This window comes from Rhinopithecus bieti, unplaced genomic scaffold (genome assembly GCF_001698545.2).
Source record: "Rhinopithecus bieti isolate Rb0 unplaced genomic scaffold, ASM169854v2 scaffold_44592, whole genome shotgun sequence".
NCBI lineage: Eukaryota > Metazoa > Chordata > Mammalia > Primates > Cercopithecidae > Rhinopithecus > Rhinopithecus bieti.
The window spans coordinates 161,517-184,845 of record NW_016818423.1 but is presented as its reverse complement, the minus strand read 5'-3'; the positions used below and the strand labels follow the sequence as shown (position 1 = coordinate 184,845).

Here is a 23,329-nt window from a genome sequence, read left to right as displayed (position 1 = left end):
GAGAGCCTTTTGGCAGGGGAACTGATTAGGGCTAGGAGCAGGTGTGCTCTGTAATCCAAAGGGCATGGTCTTTGGGGTTCAGCTAATCTTGGGTTCAAATCCTGTCCCATTGCTGTGTGACTTTGGGCCAGTTGCTTCACCTCTCTGAACTTTGGTTTGCCCATCTGTGAAATGGGAATGACAGTCCCTTTCTGGTAAACTGTTTGAGAAGAGAAATGAGGCAATGTGCATTTAAGGAGCCTGGCACTTAGTGAGGGCTCCCTCTGCGGGGGCTGTGATCATTTTCGTAAGGGATGGAATGGCCCAGCCTTTTCCAGAAAAGTGCTTGGTGGAAGGAGTATTGAATCACAAACTGGGGTTCCCTGCATGCATTCTCAGGGGTTCAGGAGTTCACTGAACACAGGATTTAGACTCAGCAAGGCCAGAATTCAAATCTTGTGTGACCCCACTGATGGCTTAACAGCCTCAGTCTCCTCGTCTGTAAATGGAGACCATATTATCTGCTTCCCAAGGTGGCCAAGTGGGTTCACTGAGATCCAGTGGAAGGGCCCGTTGGAGTGATCAGAGCATGGTTGGTGGGCCTTCTCCCTTAGTAAATGACAACACAGTGGAGGTACTGAGTCCCCAAGAAAGGACTTCCTAATTTGGACCAGGGAGGTGGTTGGCGTGCGTATGTGACATTCAGGCAGGCTCACAAAGGAGGCATTGTGTGAGCTGAGCCAGCTTCGTGAGGACACACCTAGTGCCTAGGATGGTGCTTGGCACACAATAAGTGCTTCATAGCCATGGGTTTTACTGATTAACCAGTTGAGTAGGTGCTGGCCAGGCAGAGATGGTGGGGAAAGGTATTCCAGGAAGCAGAGACAGGACTGAAGGATCCCCGTGTTCCCAGAGCTGTAAATAGTTTTGTGTGGGAGGACTATGGGGGTGGACAGCTGGGAGTAGGGTGTGGGGGGTGCTGCTGGGTCTGGAAACGAGGCCTCAGTGGGTGGTCCTGCTCTCAGGCACGAGCTTGGGGACAGGCATCAATGAGCAGTGTGAGTCAGGGTGGCCAAGAGTGACGTGGGAGGGCAGGTGGCTGGGATTGATGGGGCGGTGATGGAGGCGTCCCAGCCCCGGGTTGAGGAAGGGGCCTGGCTTTCCCAGGGTTGCATTGTCAGCTTCTGCCTAGGCACAGGGGACAGAGTGGGCTGCTGTAGGGCAGTCAGCCTGCACCTTGATGGAGACTGGCCAGGCCAGCTGAGCCAGGAATGGGGCTGATGGGAGAAGGCAGGCGGGTGGGTGTCTGGGCACCACAGGCCAAGGTGGCCGCCAGACAGGCTGATGCCAGGGGAGGGAGCCAGGTCCTGCCAAGCCAGCCCGCCTGTGGTGAGGCTCGGTCGGGCCGCTGGGCCCTGCCAGCTCCCTCACAGGCTTTTGTGTTCATTTCCTTTCCACCCGCCTTTTCAGTTTCCTCGTAAGGTTGCTCATGGACAGTCTCAATGGGGTCTCAGCAGAACCAGGGGACCCGGAAGTTTCACAGACCAGAGAACGCCAGGGACGGAGACTCAGGGAGAATGTGCTCTCTCTAGTAACAAAAGTGCTATGGGTTTATCGTTGAAATTGTGGAAAATACAGAAAGGTCCTGAGAAGAAATTAAAGCTGCCTGTAATCCCACCACCCAGAGAGAGCCTCTGGGAGCCTTTAGTTATAATGCAGCATTGAGAAATTCACTTTGGTAGTGAGTTCATTAAAACAGGATCAAGTTCTACATATTTTTGTAACCTATTTTTTAAACATAATGATGATACTCATATTAATAGCCGGCATTTACTGAGCCATTTGTTAACGTGTGAACATGCCCAGCCTCCTTCTGTAAACCCCACGAGGTGGGCATTCTTATCTTTGTTTTACCAGTTAAAGCAGCCTGAGAGAGTTAAATATCTGCCCAAAGTCACAGAGGAATAGAGAGAGCCATCTGTATATTCCTATCAACAGCTATCCTGTCTTGTCTTCTGATGCTCAATATGTACATTTTCCCACATTCTTCAATATTCCTTGAAACAAGTAAAAAAAAAAAAAGGCCTTCTATGATGCATTTGTGTTTTTTAATAACCTAATTAGACAGTGTAGATTTGTGAGTACTCAGTTGTTGATAGCTGCATAATATTCCATGTTATGGTTGTGCTCTCATTTTATTTATTTATTTATTTATTTATTTTGAGACAGAGTCTCGCTCTGTCGTCCAGGCTGGAGTGCAGTGGTGCGATCTCGGCTCACTACAAGCTCTGCCTCCCGGTTCACGCCATTCTCCTGCCTCAGCCTCCCCAGTAGCTGGGACTATAGGCGCCCACCACCGTGCCCAGCTAATTTTTTGTATTTTTAGTAGAGACGGGGCTTCACCGTGTTAGCCAGGATGGTCTCGATCTCCTGACCTCGTGATCCACCTGCCTCGGCTTCCTAAAGTGCTGGGATTACAGGCGTGAGCCACCGCGCCCGGCCTGTGCCCTCATTTATTTCACTCGTCCCCTGTTGCTGGGTATGTGGGTTATTTCCATTTTTTCCCTCTCGTAAATAACATTGTGCTGGATATCCTTGACCTAAGGACCGAATTTTTGGGAGTTCAGAGTGTCAGAATCAGAAAGGCCCTTAGACCACCATGCTTGGTTTTCCATTTTGCAAATGGGGCAAAGGAAAGGCAGAGAAGGGGGAAGAGGGTTTGCCCACGGTCTTGGAGGCTGTGGGCGCCTAAGCCAGGGCTGCTACCTGCTCTCCTGTTGGGGCTGGGGTGGGGGCAATTGCCACAGTGGGAAAAAGGGGATCCTGCGGGGGATGGTGGGAACACAGGACTGGGTGGAGAGCAGACTGGAGGTGACAGGGGAGCTACAGGCTTGGGGTAGGGAGGGCTCTGCTGCCATGATGTCTTTGCAGAGGAGTTGACTGGGATGGGACGGGCCCAAAGGGAACGTTTCCTGCCCTCTGAGATGCCTTTGTAGATGGGAGTCGGGTGTGGGGATAGGTTTGGTTGGTGAGAGGCTTGAGTGTGTGAGTTGGGGTGAGTGGGAGGGTGTGTTTCTGCGCTTGGTGGAGTTTTCTTGGGGGGGTCTGTGGAGTTCAGCTTGGCCTTCTCTGCTCTCCGCATCCACTCTTCCCCAGGCCTCTGCTCTCTGGGACTTGGGCTCTGTGGCCCCTTCCCTAGCGGGTGCAGTCCTCATGTCCCTCATCTCCAGGCACGAGTGGGTGTGGGGCTTCTGGCTTCCTGGCCAGGGCAGCTGTGGCTGGGTGGGGGTGGGGACTGAGACGTCCCCCTCCTGGTCCAGGCTCCCCTTTGTGCAGCCCCCTTGGCTGTCTTGCTGCCCGGAGCCTGGCCCCAGCCCACATTCCTGCGGTGATGCTGTGGGTCTCCAGGGTGGATCTGGTGAGCGTGAGGGGCATTGAGTTCTCACAGGACTGAGGGATTTTTGGGGACGGAGCCTGCAGGGCCATGCTGAGACGCCCTCCCTCCGTGCCTCAAGGAGCTAGTCGTTACATGGTCGCTGTGTGTCTTTGGGCAAATCACTTTACCTCTCTGAATGCTTCATGGCAGACTAACCCTGCCCCTCCTTTCTTCTCAGCAGGTGTGATAAGCAAGGCTTTCCCCTCTCTGTGCCTCAGTTTCCACATCGGTAAGAGGGGAAAATTGAACTCAGTGATCCCTCAGGCCCAGTGTATCCTTGAAGTTGCAGCCTGAGGTGGGAAATGCAGGCCATAGGAATACAGACAAAGCCTTATGTGGCTCTGACTGTGTGCATGCATGATTTTACTTGATTCTCACAACTGCTTTATGAAGTATCATAATTGGCCTCATTTAACCAAACAGGCTCAGAGACGTTAAGTAACATGTCCAAAGTCACCCAGCAAATAAGCAGAGCTGAATTTGAATCCAAGACTGTCAGAACCTAAAGCTGGGCCCCCAACCCTTGCTCATGTCGCCTCTGGTCACCAAGAAAGTGAGGCCTGAGTCTGGCTAATTAGGGGAAGGAAGCTCGGGCAGAACTAATTACACTCGATTTTATTCTTGTCTTTTTGCAACATGATTAGTGCTGCACAGGGGTGCCGGGCTCCTGGCCCCCAGCCTGCTGACCTAATTTGTGTGCTTGTGTCTGTTTCTGTAACTTGCCCTTTCTCCCCCCTCATCCAACCTCTCTCTTTTTGTTTCTCTCTGCACTCTCCCCTGCTGTGTGGCCTTGGCAGTGCCACTTAACCTCTCTGGGCATTAATTGTCTCATCTGCCTGGGTGTAGTCATCCCAATTCGGCTTCCCTCATGAGGAGGTTGAGGCTTACATGAGGTAAAGACTTGGAAATAATAATAGAAATTTTAACATAAGCTAACAGTAATCATGGCTACGTTGGTTTATTCATTTTTTTTTTTTTTTTTTGAGATGGAGTCTCGCTCTGTGGCCGGATCTCAGCTCACTGCAAGCTCCGCCTCCCGGGTTCACGCCATTCTCCTGCCTCAGCCTCCCAAGTAGCTGGGACTACAGGCACCCGCCACCTCGCCCGGCTAGTTTTTTGTATTTTTTAGTAGAGACGGGGTTTCACCATGTTAGCCAGGATGGTCTCGATCTCCTGACCTCGTGATCCGCCCGCCTCGGCCTCCCAAAGTGCTGGGGTTACAGGCTTGAGCCACCGCGCCCGGCCTACGTTGGTTTATTCATTTTTCACTTGGTGTTCGGTCCTGTGCTCAGCCCCTTCCCATAGCAACGCTATGAGCTGCATAGTCTTATCATCATCTCCACTTTACAGTCGAGAAAACTGAGGTGCCGAGATTAAATGGCTTGCCTGACAGCCAACCGGGTAGTAAAGAGGAGCTGGTTCATTATGCTTCGCCTCTGTGCTGACCTGTTTCTCTAGGAAGGCTCATGGTGGTGTGGGGGCTGGGCACAAGAGACCCCAAACTCTGGAGTGGGCTCTGAGGGAGGATGGGGTGGGAGGGATGCACTGGCCTTCCTGAATGTCTCCCCTGCACTCAGGGTGAGTGATGGGTGGGAGGGCAGAGGTAGCATTGGAAGTGAGGAGACTTAGCTGATATCCAGCTCATTTGGACCCTCACCCGTCACAGCCCTGACGGGGTGTTCCTGGGAGGGAGGGGGCCGGGCAACCTGGGAGGTGATACCTCCGTGCCGCTGGCCCAGGGGAGCCTCCCCAGCTGCTGCTCTAAAACTCTAGGAGAGGATCGGTGGGAGTAGATGTGGAGTGAGGGGGCCTGTGGGTCACTGCTGGTCCTGGTCCCTTCTGGGTTGGGAGCCTGAGGTGCCTCTGTGGAGTGAGGCTGTGGGTGAGTTCAGGAGGGTGTGATGAGTAGGGGACTGTGAGGAAAAATGGAAGGCGGAGGGCGTCAGTCTGTTAGGAAGGGTGCCACGTTTCATCCCTCTGTGTGTGTGCACTTGTGTGTACCCGGAAGGAAAGTGCGTGTTTGAGCGCATGTGTGAGGGGAGGGAACTGGGATCCAGGTGTTGTGGGTCTGTTAATGGCATGTGAGGTGGGTGTATGTCTGCTGGGGCAGGCTCAGGGAGGGACAAGTAGGCTGCACACGTGTGGAGCAGGGTGTTGGGAGTGCTTGGTGTGTTGGGTCCTGTGCTCAGCCCCTTCTACTGCAATGCTATGAGCTGCATAGTCTTATCACCATTGTGTGCTGGTGTGTGGGTGTGGATGTTTAGTGGGCGTGGATGGCTGTGGGTGTTGCTGAGTTGATATCATGCAGGGGGTGAGGGGCAGCTGCGGGTCACAGATGTATGAATACAGCCCTGGACGAGCAGTGGGTCTGGGGGTGGCCCAGGAATGTCCAGGACAAGGGTTTCAGAGACAGAGGCCTCATGCCTGAATTCTAACCCCTGCCTCAGTTCCTGCATCTGTGCAATGGGGATGATAAAACCCTGGACAGTTGTGGTGGTTAAAGGAGGCTGCATAAGTAACGTGCTGCCAGCACCTGACCTGGGGCAGGCCTTCGGCAGCAGCAGGCAGAGGTCTCTAGAGTGCCCTGGGAACGTTCAGTGGCTCCCCTGGGACCCGATGCTCAGGAGTTCATGGGCTGCTCAGGGAGCCTCCGCTGGGTGTCCCTTCCTGAGATTGGTGGTGGCTGGAAGCAGAAGATTCCATGTTTCTGCCGGGCATGCTCGCTGTGTGTGTGGGGTGCAGCCGAGAGGAAAGGTTGTATCCGAGTTGTGAGGTTCATGTCTGAGTCAGAGGATGCACCTGCCAGAGGTGATGTCTAGGAGCGATGTGTGTTTAGGGAACATACGTGGGCATGGCAGTGGCTCCGTGTTGTGGGCCTTGGTGAGGTGAGTGTGGTGCATGGGGTCAGGAGAATGTGCTGAGGTTTGTCGGGGGCATCTGTGGGGTATGTGGTAAGGAGAGGAGTGTGATGTGTGGCTGTGAGTACCCTAGGGCAGGTGTACATGCAGCTAGGGGTGAAGTAGGTGGGTGAGTGTGTGCTGGTGTGGGCTGGGCTATATTGCCTATAGGCTGTGGTGAGTATACAGATTGGGGTGGGCAGACATTGAACTTAGTTGTGTGTGTGTGTGTATCCGTTGGGGTGCATAGTACGTGCATGAGAATGTACATGCATGAGGATGTTGGGCTGTTATGTGTGTGTGTGTTTCTGCGAGTGCGTGTGTGTGTTGGGGGTACAGAGGCCTCCTATCAGGCATGGGGGGTTATGTTTACCTGGAGGGGGCACAGTGAGGGTCACGGAGAAGCTGGCAGCATCCTGGGGCTTTTGGATTCAGTTCTCCTTTAAGGGAATGGCATGGATAATTATGCTCATTATGATGGATTATGCAAATGCAGGGGTCGTTTGGGGGTCAAAGGCTGCTTGTCACCCTCCTCCTCAGGCATTCTGTGACTCTTAAGGCTTTCCCTGCTGCCTCTCAGGCTCCGTTCCCCACCCCTCGTTCCTCTGTCCCCTCTGGGAGTTGCAGCTACCAGCACCCCCTCTGTAGCGTTCCTGCAAAGGCCTCACTGAGTCCCAGCGCCCGTGCCTGCAGGTCCCAGGTGTCCTTGCATTAAGTTCCTGCTGAGCATCCCAGGTGGGCTCAGGGGTGATCAGGCCATTCCTCCCCCTGCCATCCCGCCTTGGGGGTGCTTGCTGTTTAGAAAGAATGTGCTCTTGGAAGCAGGTTTGGAAAATTACTGAGGTGGCCCCTTCCCCAGCCTTGCCTCATCAGCATGAGGCTAAATTAGGATGTGTGAGTTCTCCCCCTCTGCCTCTGCCTCCCATCCTTGCCTTCTTTCCCTCTCTCGTACCCCCCAGCCCACCCTCCCCGTCTCTGCCCCTCTGCCCCCTGGCCTCCCTCTGTCCTCGCCTCTCTGTCCCCGTCTCTGTCTCCACCTCCCCGCTCCCTGTCATCCTCTCCATTCCCCTGTGATCTCTCCTTCTCCTGCACCCCCCCCCATCTCTGTGGGGAGCTGCAGCTCCTGGTCCTTAGCATGGAGAAGATGGTCGTCATGGTAACGGTTGTCATGTCGATGGCTACTGAGCTGGGGATGAATAGTATCTAGGTGAGTGCTACCTGAGTGGAGGCTGATGGGTTTCCAGGAGGCTTGATGCTTGTCTCTGAGCTCAGAGCTGCACGGCAGGCCCAGCTCCTCCTGCCCCATGCTAGTGGCTGTTTGTACCTGCAGGCGTGCTGACACGCTGAGCCCTCTGTGGCTGCTTTTAGGTGAGCCTGTGTCAGTGTGTGTCTGTGCATGTGCTGTGTCTCTGGGGTGTGTCATTTCAAGGGTCTACGTGGCTTGGGGGTAGGTCTTTGGGTTTGTACAGGCTTTTCTTGAAGCAGGAGTTTAGGGGCTAAGTGGCACTGGTCACTGAGGAACTTTGGGGACTCCCTTGTTTTGATACCCACATTTACCTCAGCTGGGGGCTTCCAGGGACCACAGACCTCTTAGTATCCCTCCTCCCAGCTAAAGGCCTCCAAGCCACTGCCCAGGCTGCTGGGAAGGATGGAAAGACAGTGAAGACAGCCCTGGGCAGGGGCAGGAGCCAGAGCCTGGGTCCCTACTCAGTCCCCATTCTTCTGTGTGACTTCAGGCTGCTTGCCAGAGAGCTGGAGGGAGCAGGGACTCTGGGTTGGCTGGTTCAGGTTGTGGAGGGAAGTGGTATGGGGAGCTCTAGCTCCTCCAGCACTCCACCTGGGTGTTCGTCTTTCTGGGCAGAGGGGAGCTGGGGAAAAGTTGGGCCCTACTGCTCTGAGCTCCTGGAATGTCTAAAAAGGAGGAAGACCCAGCGATTCGTCACGGGAGCAATTACACTAATTGTTCCACTCCATGACTCACTGGTAGAAAGTAAATACTGATTAATTCATTACTTTGAGACTGTGTGTATGTGTGCATTTGGTGAGGGGCACCTCCTGGCTCCCTGCCCTGGCTGGGCTGGGCAGGGCTCTGGAGCAGGTGGTTGAGGCTGGGGATATGAAGACAGGACTGAGATCCTCACTCTGGCTTTGTATCAACTCCAGAAGGGGGCCCATCAGTGGCAGGGGGTGAGAGGCTGGGCCCCAAATGCAGGGCCAGTCTAGCCCTCCCCTGCTCACACACACCCCCGGGCTCCCCACAGCCAGTCCAACATTGCACCTGCTCAGAGACCACCTCAGACCTACTGAACCACTGAATTTAGTTTTCACAATATTCAGATGTGCAGTCAAGATGAAAAATGACCAGTTTCTAAGAGAAAGTCATCAGCCAGACACTGAAAGCCTTCTGGGATGGGGCCCCAGGTGACCTGCCCCGCCCCACCCCTACCCCGTGAAGTATTCACACACACGCACTTTCCTTCCGGGTACACACAAGATCTCTGTCACCCATGTGGATGTCACTCGGCCCACAAGGACACCTGTTGCCCTTCTGGGCACACCCAGCTGCCAGTCTCAGGTGCCGAGCCCTGTGTCCGCCTCTACCTTCCCCAGGCCCAGCGCTGGCGCAGTGAGAACTTTGAGAGGCCCGTGGACCTGGAGGGCTCTGGGGACGATGACTCCTTTCCCGATGACGAACTGGATGACCTCTACTCAGGGTCGGGCTCGGGCTGTAAGTACCCCCTTCCCTACCCCTGCCTGGTGGCAGTGACCAGTCTGTATCCAGCCCCTTCTCTGAGCAGCCCATGAGGGCTTGCTTCAGTAAGGAAGGGGGCGTTTACTGTATGGGTCAGACAAGTTCTTGGGCAGGATCCCCAGAACAAGAAGGGCAGAATATCCTCCTGGGGACGGAACCAGGCCTGGGAGGACCTCAGAGCCCAGGATGCCCAGCTCTCCAGGGTCCCCCGTCTGCATCTGTGTGTGTGCTATGTGGCTGTCTCTGCAGACCTTGCTTGGTTTGGGTGGTTCCATCAGGTCCAATAAGCTGTGGCCAGTGGTGGGGTTAGGGCTGTGATGAGACAGGGCAGGTGCTTCAAGTGGTGCCTGGTTTGGCTCCGTCCTGGGGAAGGGGAGCCAGGCCAGGTGGGTCTAGCAGAGTCTCGGGAGAGAAGGACGCTGGGAGCCCCACTCTGCCACATAGCAACTGTGCGCCCCTCGGTGCTCCCCCTCCCTGAGTCCCTGTGTTCTCACCTGCAGATGGTGAGAAATACGCCTTCCTCTCAGTGCCTCTAGGAGGGTTTGGGATAGGAAGTTGGGGTCTGGCACAGAGGAGGAGCTCTCAAAACAGTAGCAAAAAGACGGTGGCTGAGACTGGGCCCAGTGAGGGCCTGGGCTGGCATCTGAGGAGATGGTATGGGGTCTGCACGCCACAGAGTTGGCTCCCCACAGCCCTCACCTCTGGTCTCCCCTCCTTAGCCCAGTCCTTTGAGCCCCTTTCAAATTATTCTTTGTAAAACCTATTTCTGTTGGGTCACATCTCTACTCGCAAAGCTCCCTGGCTCCCCTCCCTCCTGCCTGGTTCCGAGCCCAGGAGCTGGCTGTGGTTTCTCCCTCCCGCTTTGCCTGTCTCATTTCCTCCCAAGTTCCTTCACTGTCCTGGCTTTGCATCAGCCAGATTGCTCAAGCAGTTCCCCTGCTGCAAGGGCTTCTTCTCCCTCTTACCCTCTGCCTGTGCCTCTGGGGGGAAGCCCTTAGTGTACCACCCCTGCCTTGACCGTGTGGTAGGGGTGCCTTTGGGGTCTGACTCTTCCCAGAATGCCACTCCTGTGTTCCCCTGCAAGCCCCAGCAAGTTTTGCAACCAGAAGCACCTCAGTTGCTGCTGCCTGGATTCAACCTCATAGAAGCTGTAGGTCGGGTGGGCAGGAATAGTCAAGGAAGGCTTCCTGGGAGAGGCGGCGCCCAGAACTGGCCACCTCTGGCCAGGCTGTGCCGTCCTCCTTTCTCTCATCTTTTCTGGGAAAATTGGGCAAAGAGAGGGGGTTGGGAGACCTAATCTTGATGGCCATTGCTTACCTGGGATCCTCATGCCCCTCACAACCACCCAGCTCCCTAGCTCTCTCCCTCTCCCCCACCCCCTCAGACTTCGAGCAGGAGTCGGGCATTGAGACAGCCATGCGCTTCAGCCCAGATGTGGCCCTGGCGGTGTCCACCACACCTGCGGTGCTGCCCACCACGAACATCCAGCCTGTGGGCACACCATTTGAAGAGCTCCCCTCTGAGCGCCCCACCCCAGAGCCAGCCACCAGCCCCCTGGTGGTGACAGAAGTCCCGGAAGAGCCCAGCCAGAGAGCCACCACCATCTCCACTACCACGGCTACCACTGCTGCCACAACAACAGGGGCCCCGACTGTGGCCACAGTGCCTGCCACAGTGGCCACCGCCGCCCCCAGCACCCCTGCAGCACCCCCTTTTACGGCCACCACTGCTGTTGTAAGGACCACCGGCGCACAGAGGCTTCTGCCTCTTCCACTGACCACGGTAGCCACGGCACGGGCCACTACCCCCGAGGCGCCCTCCCCACCCACCACGGCAGCTGTCTTGGACACTGAGGCCCCAACACCCAGGCTGGTCAGCACAGCTACCTCCCGGCCAAGAGCCCTTCCCAGGCCGGCCACCACCCAGGAGCCTGACATCCCTGAGAGGAGCACCCTGCCCCTGGGGACCACTGCCCCTGGACCCACAGAGGTGGCTCAGGTGAGGGTGTTGAGAAGGGACAGGGAGGAGGGCAGAGGAGGGTGGGTCAGGGGAGGGATGAGGAGGATGGAGCTGGACAGGACTGAGGACCAGGAGCTATAGAGATGAGCCAGACAAAGTGGGGGCAAGGGGCAGGACCAAGGGACAGAGATCAGATGGGGAGGAAAGAGGGACAGAAAACGAGGGCTGGGGTGGTTGGATCCTAATGGGATGGGACATTGGTGGGGAAGGAATTGGGTGAACATGTGCATTGGTGACAAGGCAGGCCAGGCTGAGTGTTTCGGTTGAGAGCATTAACTCGGCAGTCTGGTAGCTGGATTAGAATCCTTCCACTGCCACTTCCTCGTCATGGGACCTCAGGCCAGTCCCTGATCCTTTCTATACCTCCGATTCCTCATCTACAGAAAGGAGAAAACAATAGAATGTGTATCATTTCATTGTGAGCATGAAGTCTGCTGACATCCACAGTGCTTAGAACAGCACCTGGTGATGGTGCAGCCACTAGGTTCTCAGCTGCTGTCCTCATCACAGTTGTTAATACCATGGGTCTGAGGGTGGTTAAGAGCTGGCTGTATGAGAATGCATCACTTGCCTTGTGGAGGGCTGCCTGGGTGTGGCTCAGTGCTCAGCACTTTACCTGTGTTAGCCCCAGCCCTCATGCCCACCCCACGGGCAACACTGTGGTCATCTCACTTTACAGATGAGCAACTGCTGGCACACAGGGAGGTGAAGCCACTTCCCAAGGCTCTGCAGCCAGCAATGGCAGTCAGGATTTGAACCCAGGCAGTTGGCGCCACACCCGGGCAGTCTCGCAGGGCCAGGGCTGCATGTGTGTGCATTTGGGATATTCTGGATGGGGCAGGGGAATTGACAGGAAGAGGATGAAGATGTCAGGAATGCCAGGGATGGATGAATCCCAAGGACATGAGAGAGGTGGTCTGGTCCCTGCTGGGTGCACTGAGTAAGATGGAGAGGTGGGAACATGGACTGGGTGCCAGAGCCCTCTGCAGCTGGCCTCACTGAGGGGGGCCCTTGGGCCGTGGAGCTGCCTTGGGGTCAGTGTCTGTCCCTCTGACTCCCCAGCCAGCTGCAGCAGGATGCGGGCCCTTCCCTCGCCTCCTCAAGCAGCTGGGGCAGCCTGGTGTTTTCATACAGACTTGGCCAAGCAGGAAGGGGAAACAATGGATCGGGGTACGGAACCCAGGAGAAGGCTGCACAGAGCCCAGGTTGCTGGAGGAGCCACTGTGCACGCTGTGTACACTGGGGCACTGCTGCAGCCTCTCTTCAGCCTGGGCACCAGGCCTGCCTTTCCATGCCCACCTTTGAAGTAGCGACATCCCTGCTCCAAATGGCTCCCACAGCCACCACTTTGGTTTCATGACTCCCAGCTCTGATCCTGCCTCTGAGTGGTGGGAGCCCTAGAGATTGTCAGTCACTGAGCTGGTTTCCAGGACACCTGCCCCTGAGGCCATCATGCTCTGCAGGTTTTGCTCTTGGACTGGCCTCCAGGCTACAGGATGCTCCCCTGCCTTAGGCGTGGACCCGGACCAGGCCCACATCCATAGCAGCTGCACCCAGCAGTTCCCAAACATCTTCTCGGCAGGAATCCCCCGAGGATTGTTACTAAGACCGCTGGAGGGGACATGATGGGGACAGGATGTGGCCAGAGCAAGAACAGAGGCAGTGTGGTGGTGGTTAGAAACACAGACTCTGGAGGCAGATAGATCTGGATTTTAGTTCTGTCCCCCACTTACTAGTTGTGTGTCCTTGGGCAGGTCATTTACGCTCTGAGCTGACTTCCTGCTGTGTAAACTGGGGACATTGTTCCACTCCTTCGTGGGGATAGTGAGTAGCACAGTGCCTGGCATGTAGGGAGTGCTAAGTGTTAGCCCCCCAGGGCAGTAGGATGGTGGTGGGGGGTTATGCATGCATGTGTGGTTGTCCTGGGCTCATGCCATCCTCTCTGCAGACCCCAACTCCAGAGACCTTCCTGACCACAGTCCGGGATGAGCCAGAGGTGCCGGTGAGTGGGGGGCCCAGCGGAGACTTTGAGCTGCCAGAAGAAGAGACCACACAACCAGACACAGCCAATGAGGTGGTAGCTGTGGGAGGGGCTGCGGCCAAGCCATCATCTCCACCTGGGACACTGCCCAAGGGTGCCCGCCCGGGCCCTGGCCTCCTGGACAATGCCATCGACTCGGGCAGCTCAGCTGCTCAGCTGCCTCAGAAGAGTATCCTGGAGCGGAAGGAGGTGCTCGTAGGTGAGGATTGGGGTCTGGGCCAAGGGGAGCCTGGGAGGATCCCAGAGTGAGGCACCTGGCTGGGCCTCCGTTTGCCTCTAGGAACCCAGGAAGAAGATCAGGGCGTGGTTTCCTAGGAGCCAGATAGGAAGGAAACCTGAGAACTCAACCCCCCAGGACCTGCCTTCTGGCTCCTCCTGACTTTTCTCCTTCCCAATATCCAACCCTGACTTCAGGTCCATCTCTAGGTCTTTCCTCAGTGCCCTCTGACCCCTCCGTGGACTCTGACTTTGATCCCTGCTTTCCTGGGCCACACTGGCTGACCCCCTGGGACCTCACTTCCTAGACGCTAACCTCTGACCCATCCTTCAGCTTGACCTTCCCCAATTTTTGACCCCAGTCCCTGTGGACCTGCCCTGGCTGCATCTAGGGAGTCTCTGGACTCCTGGTTCAAATTCTGGCTTTGCACTCAAGGCAAGGTACTTCACCTCTCCAGCCTTCCTTCTTTTCATCGGTAGAATGGGGATAGTCATTTTGCCCTTAATCAATTCTAAGAGGTACATCTGTTCACATGTTAACTCTTCTGTAATTGGGGTATGTCATATTTAGTTAGCAGAGTTTTTTCTTTCCTAGCAGTTATAAAATACTGGGGCATCTTATGACTGATGGCATTTTAAATTTGATGAAGCCCTCAGATAACCCCTCCCTCATAGGGCTGGTGTGAGGGTTCAGTGAGTTAGTGTGTTGGGCAAGTAGAATGCAGCCAGTGAAGGCCTACAGTGTTACCCAGTGCTGGTAGTAGTAGTGTTGTCTCCATCTTCACTCCAACTCAGATCCAGGACTCCCAGCCCTCTCCATACCCTGGCCCCCACCCCTGAGGACCCTTTGCCCTGGTTCTACCCTGCCTCTGGGCCTTGACCTCTGCCCTCTTCCTCCACAGCTGTGATTGTGGGCGGGGTGGTGGGCGCCCTCTTTGCCGCCTTCTTGGTCACACTGCTCATCTATCGCATGAAGAAAAAGGATGAGGGCAGCTACACGCTGGAGGAACCCAAGCAGGCGAGCGTCACATACCAGAAGCCTGACAAGCAGGAGGAGTTCTATGCCTAGTGGAGCCACAGTGCCTCCCTGCAGCCTCAACACCACCCTGCCGTCCAGTCCCCAGCCTGGCCCCACCAGCCCAAGCCTGGGACTGGGCCTGGAACCTGGCCCCAGTTCTTCTCTGCCCTCCCTCCCAAGGTCTTCCCAGGCTGCCAGCCTCACACAGATCTTCCCCGAGGAAGAGGGGCTGCTGCCATCTGCCCCAGACTGTGCCCTTATGAGCTCATCTCTTGTTCCCCTCATCCCTGCCACCAGTCTGGGGCTTCAGGACCTCATGTCAGATGGATGAGAGGAAGAAAGCTCCTGATTGGCTGGTGGTGGAAGAAAGGATGGGGCTTGAGATAGGCCTGAGCCCCAACTTGGCACCCACAGGGCTCACTGAAATCTCCTTTTTGGGGCAGAGAGGCACTCAGACTGATTTCCAGGACAAACATTTGGTAAACACAGCCCTTGAAATCATCTAGACACTCACTGCAACCTCCTGCTCCTATCCCAGGGCCTCTCTCTGCCTGGGTGAGAGGGTATCCCTTGTCACCAGCCTGTTTTGTCCTGGTCTCTCTGGGGTTGTTGAATCTCTCCTCTTGCCTGCCAAGTACACATGTGCCCCAGACTTCATTTCTTTCTGCATCTTCCTCCAAGAAACAGCTTCCTGAGGGTGCTGGGGCAGCCATTGGTGAGGAGGGGCTGCTCCGATGTCCCTCCTATGAGGGGACTCTGCACAGACACCATTGCCCACACTGTCACACATATTTTCATGCAGTCACACACAAGACAAAAGCATGCAATGACAAAACCATACGCAATCCTGACCACCCAGCCAATCAAGACATATCACAGAACACACACATCCTTCCAAGAATGTTTATCCTCATGCATCACTTACACACCCCCAGACACTGCAATGCAAGTCACTAGTCATGGTCACATGATAGTGACAGTGTGGCCTCCTCCTACCCCCAGTACACCCACCCTCTGGCACCACACACATCATCTCCAGCTTTCAGGCTCACTGGGGAGGGTGGAATCGAGCCGGAACAATCAGCCCATATTGGGTCCCCCTAAGTTGCCCCGTCATACTCAGTCCCATGCCATGGTGCCCACACCAACCATGCAGCCACCAACCCCAGCCAGTGTCAGATACAATTCCATGTGGATGCACAGTCTCACTCCACATGACCTGCTCTCAATGCTGGAGGGAAACAGGCAGGCCCTTGCCTTTCTTGGAAAAAGTGTGGGGCCACAGCCCTTTCAGGGCATTGCACACAGGTGGGCCTGGCCTCACCCCTACCTTCTTCCTCCCCACTGCAGTTGGCAAAGGGGGAGGTTTGGGGCCAGACCCCCCACTGGCTGGCAGCCTGGGGGCTCCTCTAAGTCTGAGGAAGGAAATTTGGCCCCAGGTTGTTGGGGGGTCTTGGGTCTCCCAGGACAGAAGGCCCAGGGCAGGGAGGGGGCATGTGGTTGGGCTCCTTTATCTCCCTGTGTCCCCTTCCTGCTCTGAGCTAGGGGGCTGACTCTGCCTCCCAGGACACAAGTCTCCAAAGTGCCTGTGAGGGCGGGCCCTCCGCACCCTCTGCCCTCTGCCTGGCCAGGCCAACCTCAGCCCACCTGCCCAGAGGGCCTCCCTGTGGGCACCCCCTCACCTATTTGGCCAGACAGACAGTTCTGGCTGCAGCTTCAGGGGCCATGGCTGGAAGCAGCCCCTGCAAATCCCTCAGGCCCTGAGGTCAGGGTTTGAGGGATGAGACCAGGTGATAGTGGGGGAGGGGTTACTTCCTTTGTTACCTAGCAAGTAGGGCTATTTCCATCCATATTTTAAATGTGGGGTCACAGATCTTTGGGGGAGGGTGTGCTTGGCAGGGGGCCTCTTGGAGCCAAAGGGATGTGGTGTGAGTTGTGACTGGCTGGCACTCACACTCCCACCCCTCACCCACAGCCCAGATTCAAGTCAGGAGGGCAGGTTTTCTTTCGGGGCCCTTTGCAAGATGCCCTGGCAGCAGATTTCTGCAGGATGAGGGGTAGCAGTGTGTAGGCAGTGAGGGTGAGGTTCCGGGGGCTGTCCCATAGCCTGTCTTTTCCAGGCTGGGCTCCATCTTCCAGTCCCAAAACCCTCCTTCACAGGGCCCAGAGGCTTGCAAGGAAGCCAGATGGACCCAGCCTTAGAAGAGTGGGAATGGGGAGCCCCAATATCTGGAGGGGTGGGTTGGCCTCAGTCATTTTTGGAGCAGAAGGGCTGGGTCCTGGGGCCAGAGACCACAAGGCTCAGCCTCCCTACCCTGCTCCCTGGGGTGCTGCTGTCTTCGAGACCACAGCTCTGGTGAGACGGCCTGGGCAGGCCAAGGCTGAGAAACCAGGGAGGATAGAGGAGAAAAGAGCTTGGGCCCCCAGCCCCAGAAGGCGCTGGACCTTGGGCGGGAGACCTACCAGTTGGTGTAGGTTCTCTGTAGGGCTGGAGCCCATGGTGGGGGTGGCCCCAGCAGACCTGGCTCCTCACATCCCAGGGGTTGGCTTCTGATTTGCGGCTTGGGCTCCTGGCACTGGCTTCTCTTCTCTGTGTCCTTAGCATTTGAGAGAAGAGGCCAGGGGCCTTGTTCATGAAGCCCTGGACCCAAGGCAGATGTCCAGGCTTTATCCTCATGAGGTTGAAGAGTCTGACCAGCCCAAATCTGCCCTGGCCAGCCTGACCAGGACAAGGCAGTACGAGAGAGTTCAGTGAGGACCAGCTAGGGTTCTCCAAGGTGCAATGCAGATGCAGGGCCCTCATGTACCCCTACCCTTGCCTGTGATGGGGTGTTCTGAGGGGCTTTGGCATTTGCTGGAAGCACAGCGAGTTCCAAATGAGAGGGAGCTTGTGTGGCTTGAGAGCCTTTGGGGCCTTGGCTGCCAGAGCACGAGGCAGGCCAGGACGTGGAGAGCCCAGGCCCTGTCTCCAGGGGGCCAGATGGGGCCTTGCCTGAAAGGCTGGTCCCCTTGATTGCTGGAGGTGTGTGGGTGGCAACCAGGGCTGGGCAGGGCTTAGGGTGTGTGGACCAAACCCCCCTAGGGTTGGCAGAGCCGCCTGTCAGGCCTCCAGGTGGGGGCCCTTGGACGCAGGGAGCAGATCCTCTGCCTCGCAGGGCAGGAGTAGCTGCCTCCTGGGTTCTCTGGATTTCTTCTCCCGACAACTACAACCCTGGACTTGCCTCCCCAGGCCTCTTGCCTGTAAATAGAAGCCCGCAAACTGTACAGATTTACAGAGGCATCGAGACTGGGCCCCGGGAGTCGCCATCTGAGAGCCGATGGCCCCAGCATCCCCCAGGTGCCTGCCTGGCACCACAGTGACCCTGGCCTCAGCGTGGCAAATGCATGTAAATATTTTTCGTAGGCGGCGTGGCTCCAGAGAGCCCCTGAAGACAGTGTCCCTCCCTCTGGTGAGTCCTTTCTCCTGTACAGAACTGGCCTGGGGTGGGTGGGGGTCTGCCATTCCCTCCCCCAGGCCTTCCCTGCCCCTTCTCTCCCCTGTAACCTGTTTATTAACTGTACCTGTCCTGAGTTCATGGCCAAAACCTTAAATAAGGAAAAAGACAGTGGAAAAAAGAGACCAAGGCGCCTGCCCCACTGCGGGTACTCACCTGTTCCAGCCTTGTGAAGGAACTGGTTTTGTTTTTGTTTTGTTTTTTTTTGTTGTTGTTGTTTTGTTTTTTTGGTTTTTTAACACTTCCCGTGCTGTGCCCATTTATAAGAGGAAATAAAATTAAGCTGAAATGTTGTGCTGTGTCCAGAGTATGAGATAAATATGGTTATTTGGGGAGGGCAGCCCATGGCTGCATCCTGGGCCCCAGCCATCTTCCCCCATCAAAGAAATTGAGAACCAAGCAGGGAAAATGGACTAACAGCCCCTCCTGGGAACCATTATGGTAAAAGCTGCCGTTGGTTGAGAGTGTCCAGGAAACCACGGAGCCGCTGCGGTGAGGCTGGGGTGGGGGCTGTGGTTGGGAGGGGCCAAGCAGTGGTGAGAGGGGCCTGTGGTTCACCCCCAGGGGAAGAACTCTGGCTTTAGGCCACAGAGAAAATTTTGGGACCACAGGATACCAGGATGAGAGCAGCCGAGACGAGACAAGATGGCTTTGAAGTCTGAAGTCTGTTTTCAAATCCAGGTGTTGACATTTCCTGGCGCTGACTCTGGACAAGCCACTTGACCTCTGTGAGTCTTAGTTTCCCCATCTGTCAAATGGGGTCAGAATATGCCCTGCGTGGAGTGCTGTGAGGACTGCATGAGCTAGAATGCTCTGCACGGCACCTGCCACAGTCAGCGCGTAGCTCACAGGGGCTCTGATGATGGCGTTGGAACAGAATAGAACCTCCGGATGAGAGAATGTGACCCAGAATCACAGGTCAACTCCTGACACCTGGGGTTATAGAGCTGGGCAGGCCTCAAAGCCAGCCTTGGGGCCCTCCGTGGTGTAGAAATCCCTTTTCCAGCCCCGACTTGGCGTAACTCCTGTCCCAGCCAGCTGGGTGTGTCCTGAGGGCCAGCGGGCCACCCTACCTATTTTGAAGTACTTCCTAATTTCAGCTGAAATCTGTCTCTCCAGTGTTGCCCATCTCCAGTGCTCGTACGCTCTGGGGGCACACGGGATTGTTCTGCCCCTTGCAATGGGACAGCCCCCAGGTATGGGTGTAACAGTCGCAAAATTCCCTCCTTCGAGGGAAAGCTCTACATGTCCTATAAATATTTCTTCTAGAAATTTCTTCCTCTTGGCCAGGCATGGTGACTTAAGCTTGTAATCCCAGCACTTTCGGTGGCCGAGGTGGGTGGATCATTTGAGGTCAGGAGTTCAAGACCAGCCTGGTCAACATGGTGAAACCTCATCTCTACTAAAACTACAAAAATTAGCTGGGCTTGGTGGCGGGTGCCTGTAATCCCAGCTACTTGGGAGACTGAGGCAGGAGAATTGCTTGAACCCAGGAGTCAGAGGTTGCAGTGAGCCCAGATTGCGTCACTGCACTCCAGTCTGGGTGACAGAGTGAGAGACCCTGTCTCAAAAAAAAAAAAAGAAAAAAAAAAAGGAATTTTCTTCTTCGTAATATGTGATAGCCAGGATGCTGTTGGCCCTGAGAGTGGGTTGGAGTCTGAGGCCTATGGCTTTGGTACACCATCCTACCCATCCCTACCTCCTTCCAGTAAAGTTTCTGTGCCTGGCTCTGTGCTTGGAACTGGGAGCCGAGGGGTCCCCATGACAGCCCCGGCCTCTCTCCCTAGAGTATGTACAGTCTATCTGGGAGATGGCTGATAACCAGAGTCTTGTGACTGTGATGACACTGGTCTGTGGTTGGGGAGGGTCATTCTTCCTCAATGGCCACCTCCAAGCCCCACCAAGATTGCCCCTCACTGCTAGGCAGTTCAGGGACAGAGTCCTGGTCCCCAGGGCCTCACTGTGGGACCTCAGACAGTTTGACACCTTGGAGCCTCAGTCTGCACAGCTGTAAAATGGGGTGAAGGGGCCAGAACTGCCGCTGGGAGGTCCTCACAGAAGTGAGTCAGTTAGACACCTTCTATGATGTGCGGGGTTGGTTTACCAAGATTCAAAGCCAAGCATGTGTGGCTGTTCATGCAGGGAGCTTCAGAAGGCAATGAATGCCCCATCTTCTGAGTGCTGTCAGCCCGCTGTCTCCCTCCTACCCTTCTCCCCTCCTCTCTTGAGTTCTAGTGATGTGATTTTATTTTCAGCTTGGAGGAGTAGAAAGAGCATGGCCTTGAAGTCAAGCAGACTTATTGCTCTACCTCTCTGAGCCTCGATTTCCTTGAAGGCAAATGAGAACAATAAGGTTGGTATATGGAGGCATGAAGCATGGCATATATGCCCATCTGCAGCTGGATTTATATTCTTCTCTTTGCAGCACCTACCTTTTACCAGGCAAACCTTTTTTCAAATCCTTTCTCTATCAGTGACTAGCTCTGTGACCTTGGGTGAGCAATTCAAACTCAGTGCTCAGTTTCCTCACCTGTAAAATGGGGGCAATACTAGTACTGGCCTCACATGCATAGTGCTTAGAACTATGGCAGGCAGAGAGTAGGTGCTGTACAAATGTGGGCAATTATTACTGCTGTTGTTGCTATCATTGTTACTGTTATTCTTATTTGCAGGGCCCAGCACACTGCCTATTGATTAAGTGACACTGAGCTTGGGTAGAAATCAAACTATCAGAGTCAGCTCTAGGAGGAACTATGCCTTAGGCTTGTTAGAGCCAAGGGCAGAGCCTGGAAACCATGTATTTGGGCACAGATAGGCTGGGCACTGCTGGAAGTTGGAGCATTTCCCTCTGGGCCCCATCACCCAAGATATGAGCAACGGAATCAAGAGGGAAGGAGGAAGAAGAGCTGATTGTTTCCTGCAGCCCAAGAGATCACAGTCACCCGGCTCAAGCTGCCCTGAGAACAGAATGTGCTCAGCTTCCAGGGCTGCCCGCCCTGCCTCTGCCAGCCTGAGGGTGGGCTCAGGGCAGATGAGGATCTAGGTTTATCACTGCCAGATAACCAGTAGGGATGAGAGAGGCAGACAGCGAAAGGAACGGAGTGAGGCATTATGCCAGGTACCAGGCATCTTGTTAGATCATTGAAGCCCCAGGTCTGGCCTCCTGGCCTGTTTTTGCAAATGCAGCAACTGAGGCTCAAACAGCAGAATCCCAAAGCCCTAGAGCAATGGGAAGGTGCGGTAGGATTCTGCTGCCTCCCTGCTATGAGCTAGCTGTGAGGCTGGGCAGGTTACTACGCTTCTCTGAACCTCAATTATATCATCAGAACAACAGGAGCACCAGGGTGTTATTGAAAGGCTCTAATGAAGCACTAATACATGACATTTGTGGGGTGCCTTCCAATTATCGTCGTTCATTCATAGACATGATCTTATTTAATTCTTGGAGACAATGATTACCCCATTTTATCATAAACAATGTGTTTACGATGAACACATTGGCCCTATCAGCAAAATCCACACCGTGGGACACTCTGTAGGAAAAACAATCCAGTTTTTTCAACAAATAAATTCTAAGGAAGACAAAAAAAAAAAAAAAAAAAAAAGAGAGAGAGATGGAGAATTTATAGAAAAGCTTAAATGACATGTTAGCTGACCATTGTGGGAACCTGATTTGGATCCTGATTCAAATAAATTGTATTTTCTAAAATTTCCCAGTTATGAGGCAAGTGGAAATTGAACACTGAGTGAATGAGTAAAAACATGTATGTGTGTGTGTATATATATATATTTATATTTATATTTTCTCTCTTTCTTTGAGACAGGGTCTCACTCTGTTGCCCAGGCTGGAGTGCACTGGTCTGATCATGGCTCATGGCAGCCTCGAGCTCCCCGGGCTCAGGTGATCCTCCAACCTCAGTCTCCCAAATAGCTGTGACTACAGGTGCTCGCCACCACATCCGACTAATTTTTGTATTTTTGTAGAGATGAAGTTTTGCCATGCTGTCCAGGCTGGTCTCAAACTCCTGGGCTCAAGTGACCGAGTGAATATTTGTTACTAAGAATTCATTGTCAATGCTCTTAGATGTGATAAGGGCCCTGTAGTTATTCATTTATTTTATTTTATTTTATTTTATTTAATTTATTTATTTATTTATTTTTTGAGAGCGGAGTCTCGGCTCTGCACCAGGCTTGGAGTGCAGTGGGCCGGAATCTCAGCTCACTGCAAAGCTCGCTCCCGGGTTTTAACGGGGCCATTCTCCCTGCCTCCAGCCTGCCCGAGTATGCTGGGACTACCGGCGCCCCCGCCACCTGCGCGGCCGGCTAGTTTTTTATAATTTTTTAGTAGAGACGGGGTTTTCACCCCTGTTAGCCAGGATGGTCTCGATCTTCCTGACCTTGTGAATCCGCGCGTCTCGGGCCTCGCAAAAAGGCTGGGATTCAGCAGGCTTGAGCACCGCGCCGCGGCCCAATTTATTTTTTTAATGAGTCCTTACGTGCAGCTTTTCCTTTTTAGAGATATTGACCTGAAATATTTGTAGATGTGTAGATGAAGTGACAGAGCATCTGGAACTGACTTCAAAATAATCTGGGGAGGAGTGGGTGAAGGAATGGAGGAAATAAGATGGGTCTTGAGTTGATCATTGTAGACGCTGAGTGATGGGCACACAGGGGCTTCGTTATATTATTCTATGTATTCTAAGTTTACACTTTAAATTATCCATGATAAAGTGCTTTAAAAGAAAAGAAAGCAGCTGGGCGTGATGGCTCACGCCTGTAATTCCAGCACTTTGGGAGGCTGAGGCGGGCGGATCATGAGGTCAGGAGATGGAGACCATCCTGATTAATACGGTGAAACCCCGTCTCTACTAAAAATACAAAAAATTAGCTGGGCCTGGTGGCGGGCGCCTGTAGTCCCAGCTACTCGGGAGGCTGAGGCAGGAGAATGGCATGAACCTGGAAAGTGGAGCTTGCAGTAAGCGGAGATCGGGCCACTGCACTCCAGCCTGGGAGACAGAACGAGACTCCATCTCAAAAAAAAAAAAAAAAATGAAAAGAGAAAAAAAAAAGAAAACAATTCCCAGACGGGCATGGGGAACTGCCTGAGGTTGCACCCCCAGGAAATGCAGAGCTGGCTCCCCTGCTGCAAGTCTAGGGCCCTGGCCATTCGCCCAGGGCATTGAACTCCTGCAATGCCCTATCTTCCTTGGCTCTACGTCATCCACTTCCAGGTGGTCAGTGCCTTCATGGACCCTGTTCCCTCCCCTTCTATGAAAACTGACTCTCATGAATGGCTCTGTTGAAATAATTTGCGTGGAATTGTCATGACCGACGTGGCTTCAGCTATTTCCCTCCTCCAGAGGTGTTTGTCCATTGCCAGAGAAAGTAGCAAAAGCAGCCCTTCCCAATGAGCCACGTGTTTCCGCTCATGAAGCACTGTCCAGGAAGTCCTTGGCCTTGCTTGCCGTTCACATCAG

At 54.5% G+C, this 23,329-nt stretch overlaps 1 protein-coding gene across 2 annotated transcripts; it reads left to right on the top strand.

Moving 5' to 3' along the window:
- The first annotated feature begins 830 nt into the window (after positions 1–830).
- Positions 831–18,143, top strand: SDC3 (syndecan 3). 2 transcript variants are annotated; one of them, XM_017857068.1, is made up of 5 exons: positions 831–896; positions 8,923–9,040; positions 10,449–11,062; positions 13,032–13,323; positions 14,243–18,143. In XM_017857068.1, the coding sequence occupies exons 3-5, from the start codon at positions 10,481–10,483 to the stop codon at positions 14,407–14,409; spliced, it is 1,041 nt and encodes a 346-aa protein (XP_017712557.1). In that variant the 5' UTR covers positions 831–896; positions 8,923–9,040; positions 10,449–10,480; the 3' UTR covers positions 14,410–18,143. The 2 variants fall into 2 exon arrangements, with proteins under 2 accessions (XP_017712557.1, XP_017712555.1); XM_017857066.1 differs by lacking the exon at positions 831–896 and adding an exon at positions 7,433–7,680.
- The last annotated feature ends 5,186 nt before the right edge of the window (positions 18,144–23,329 follow it).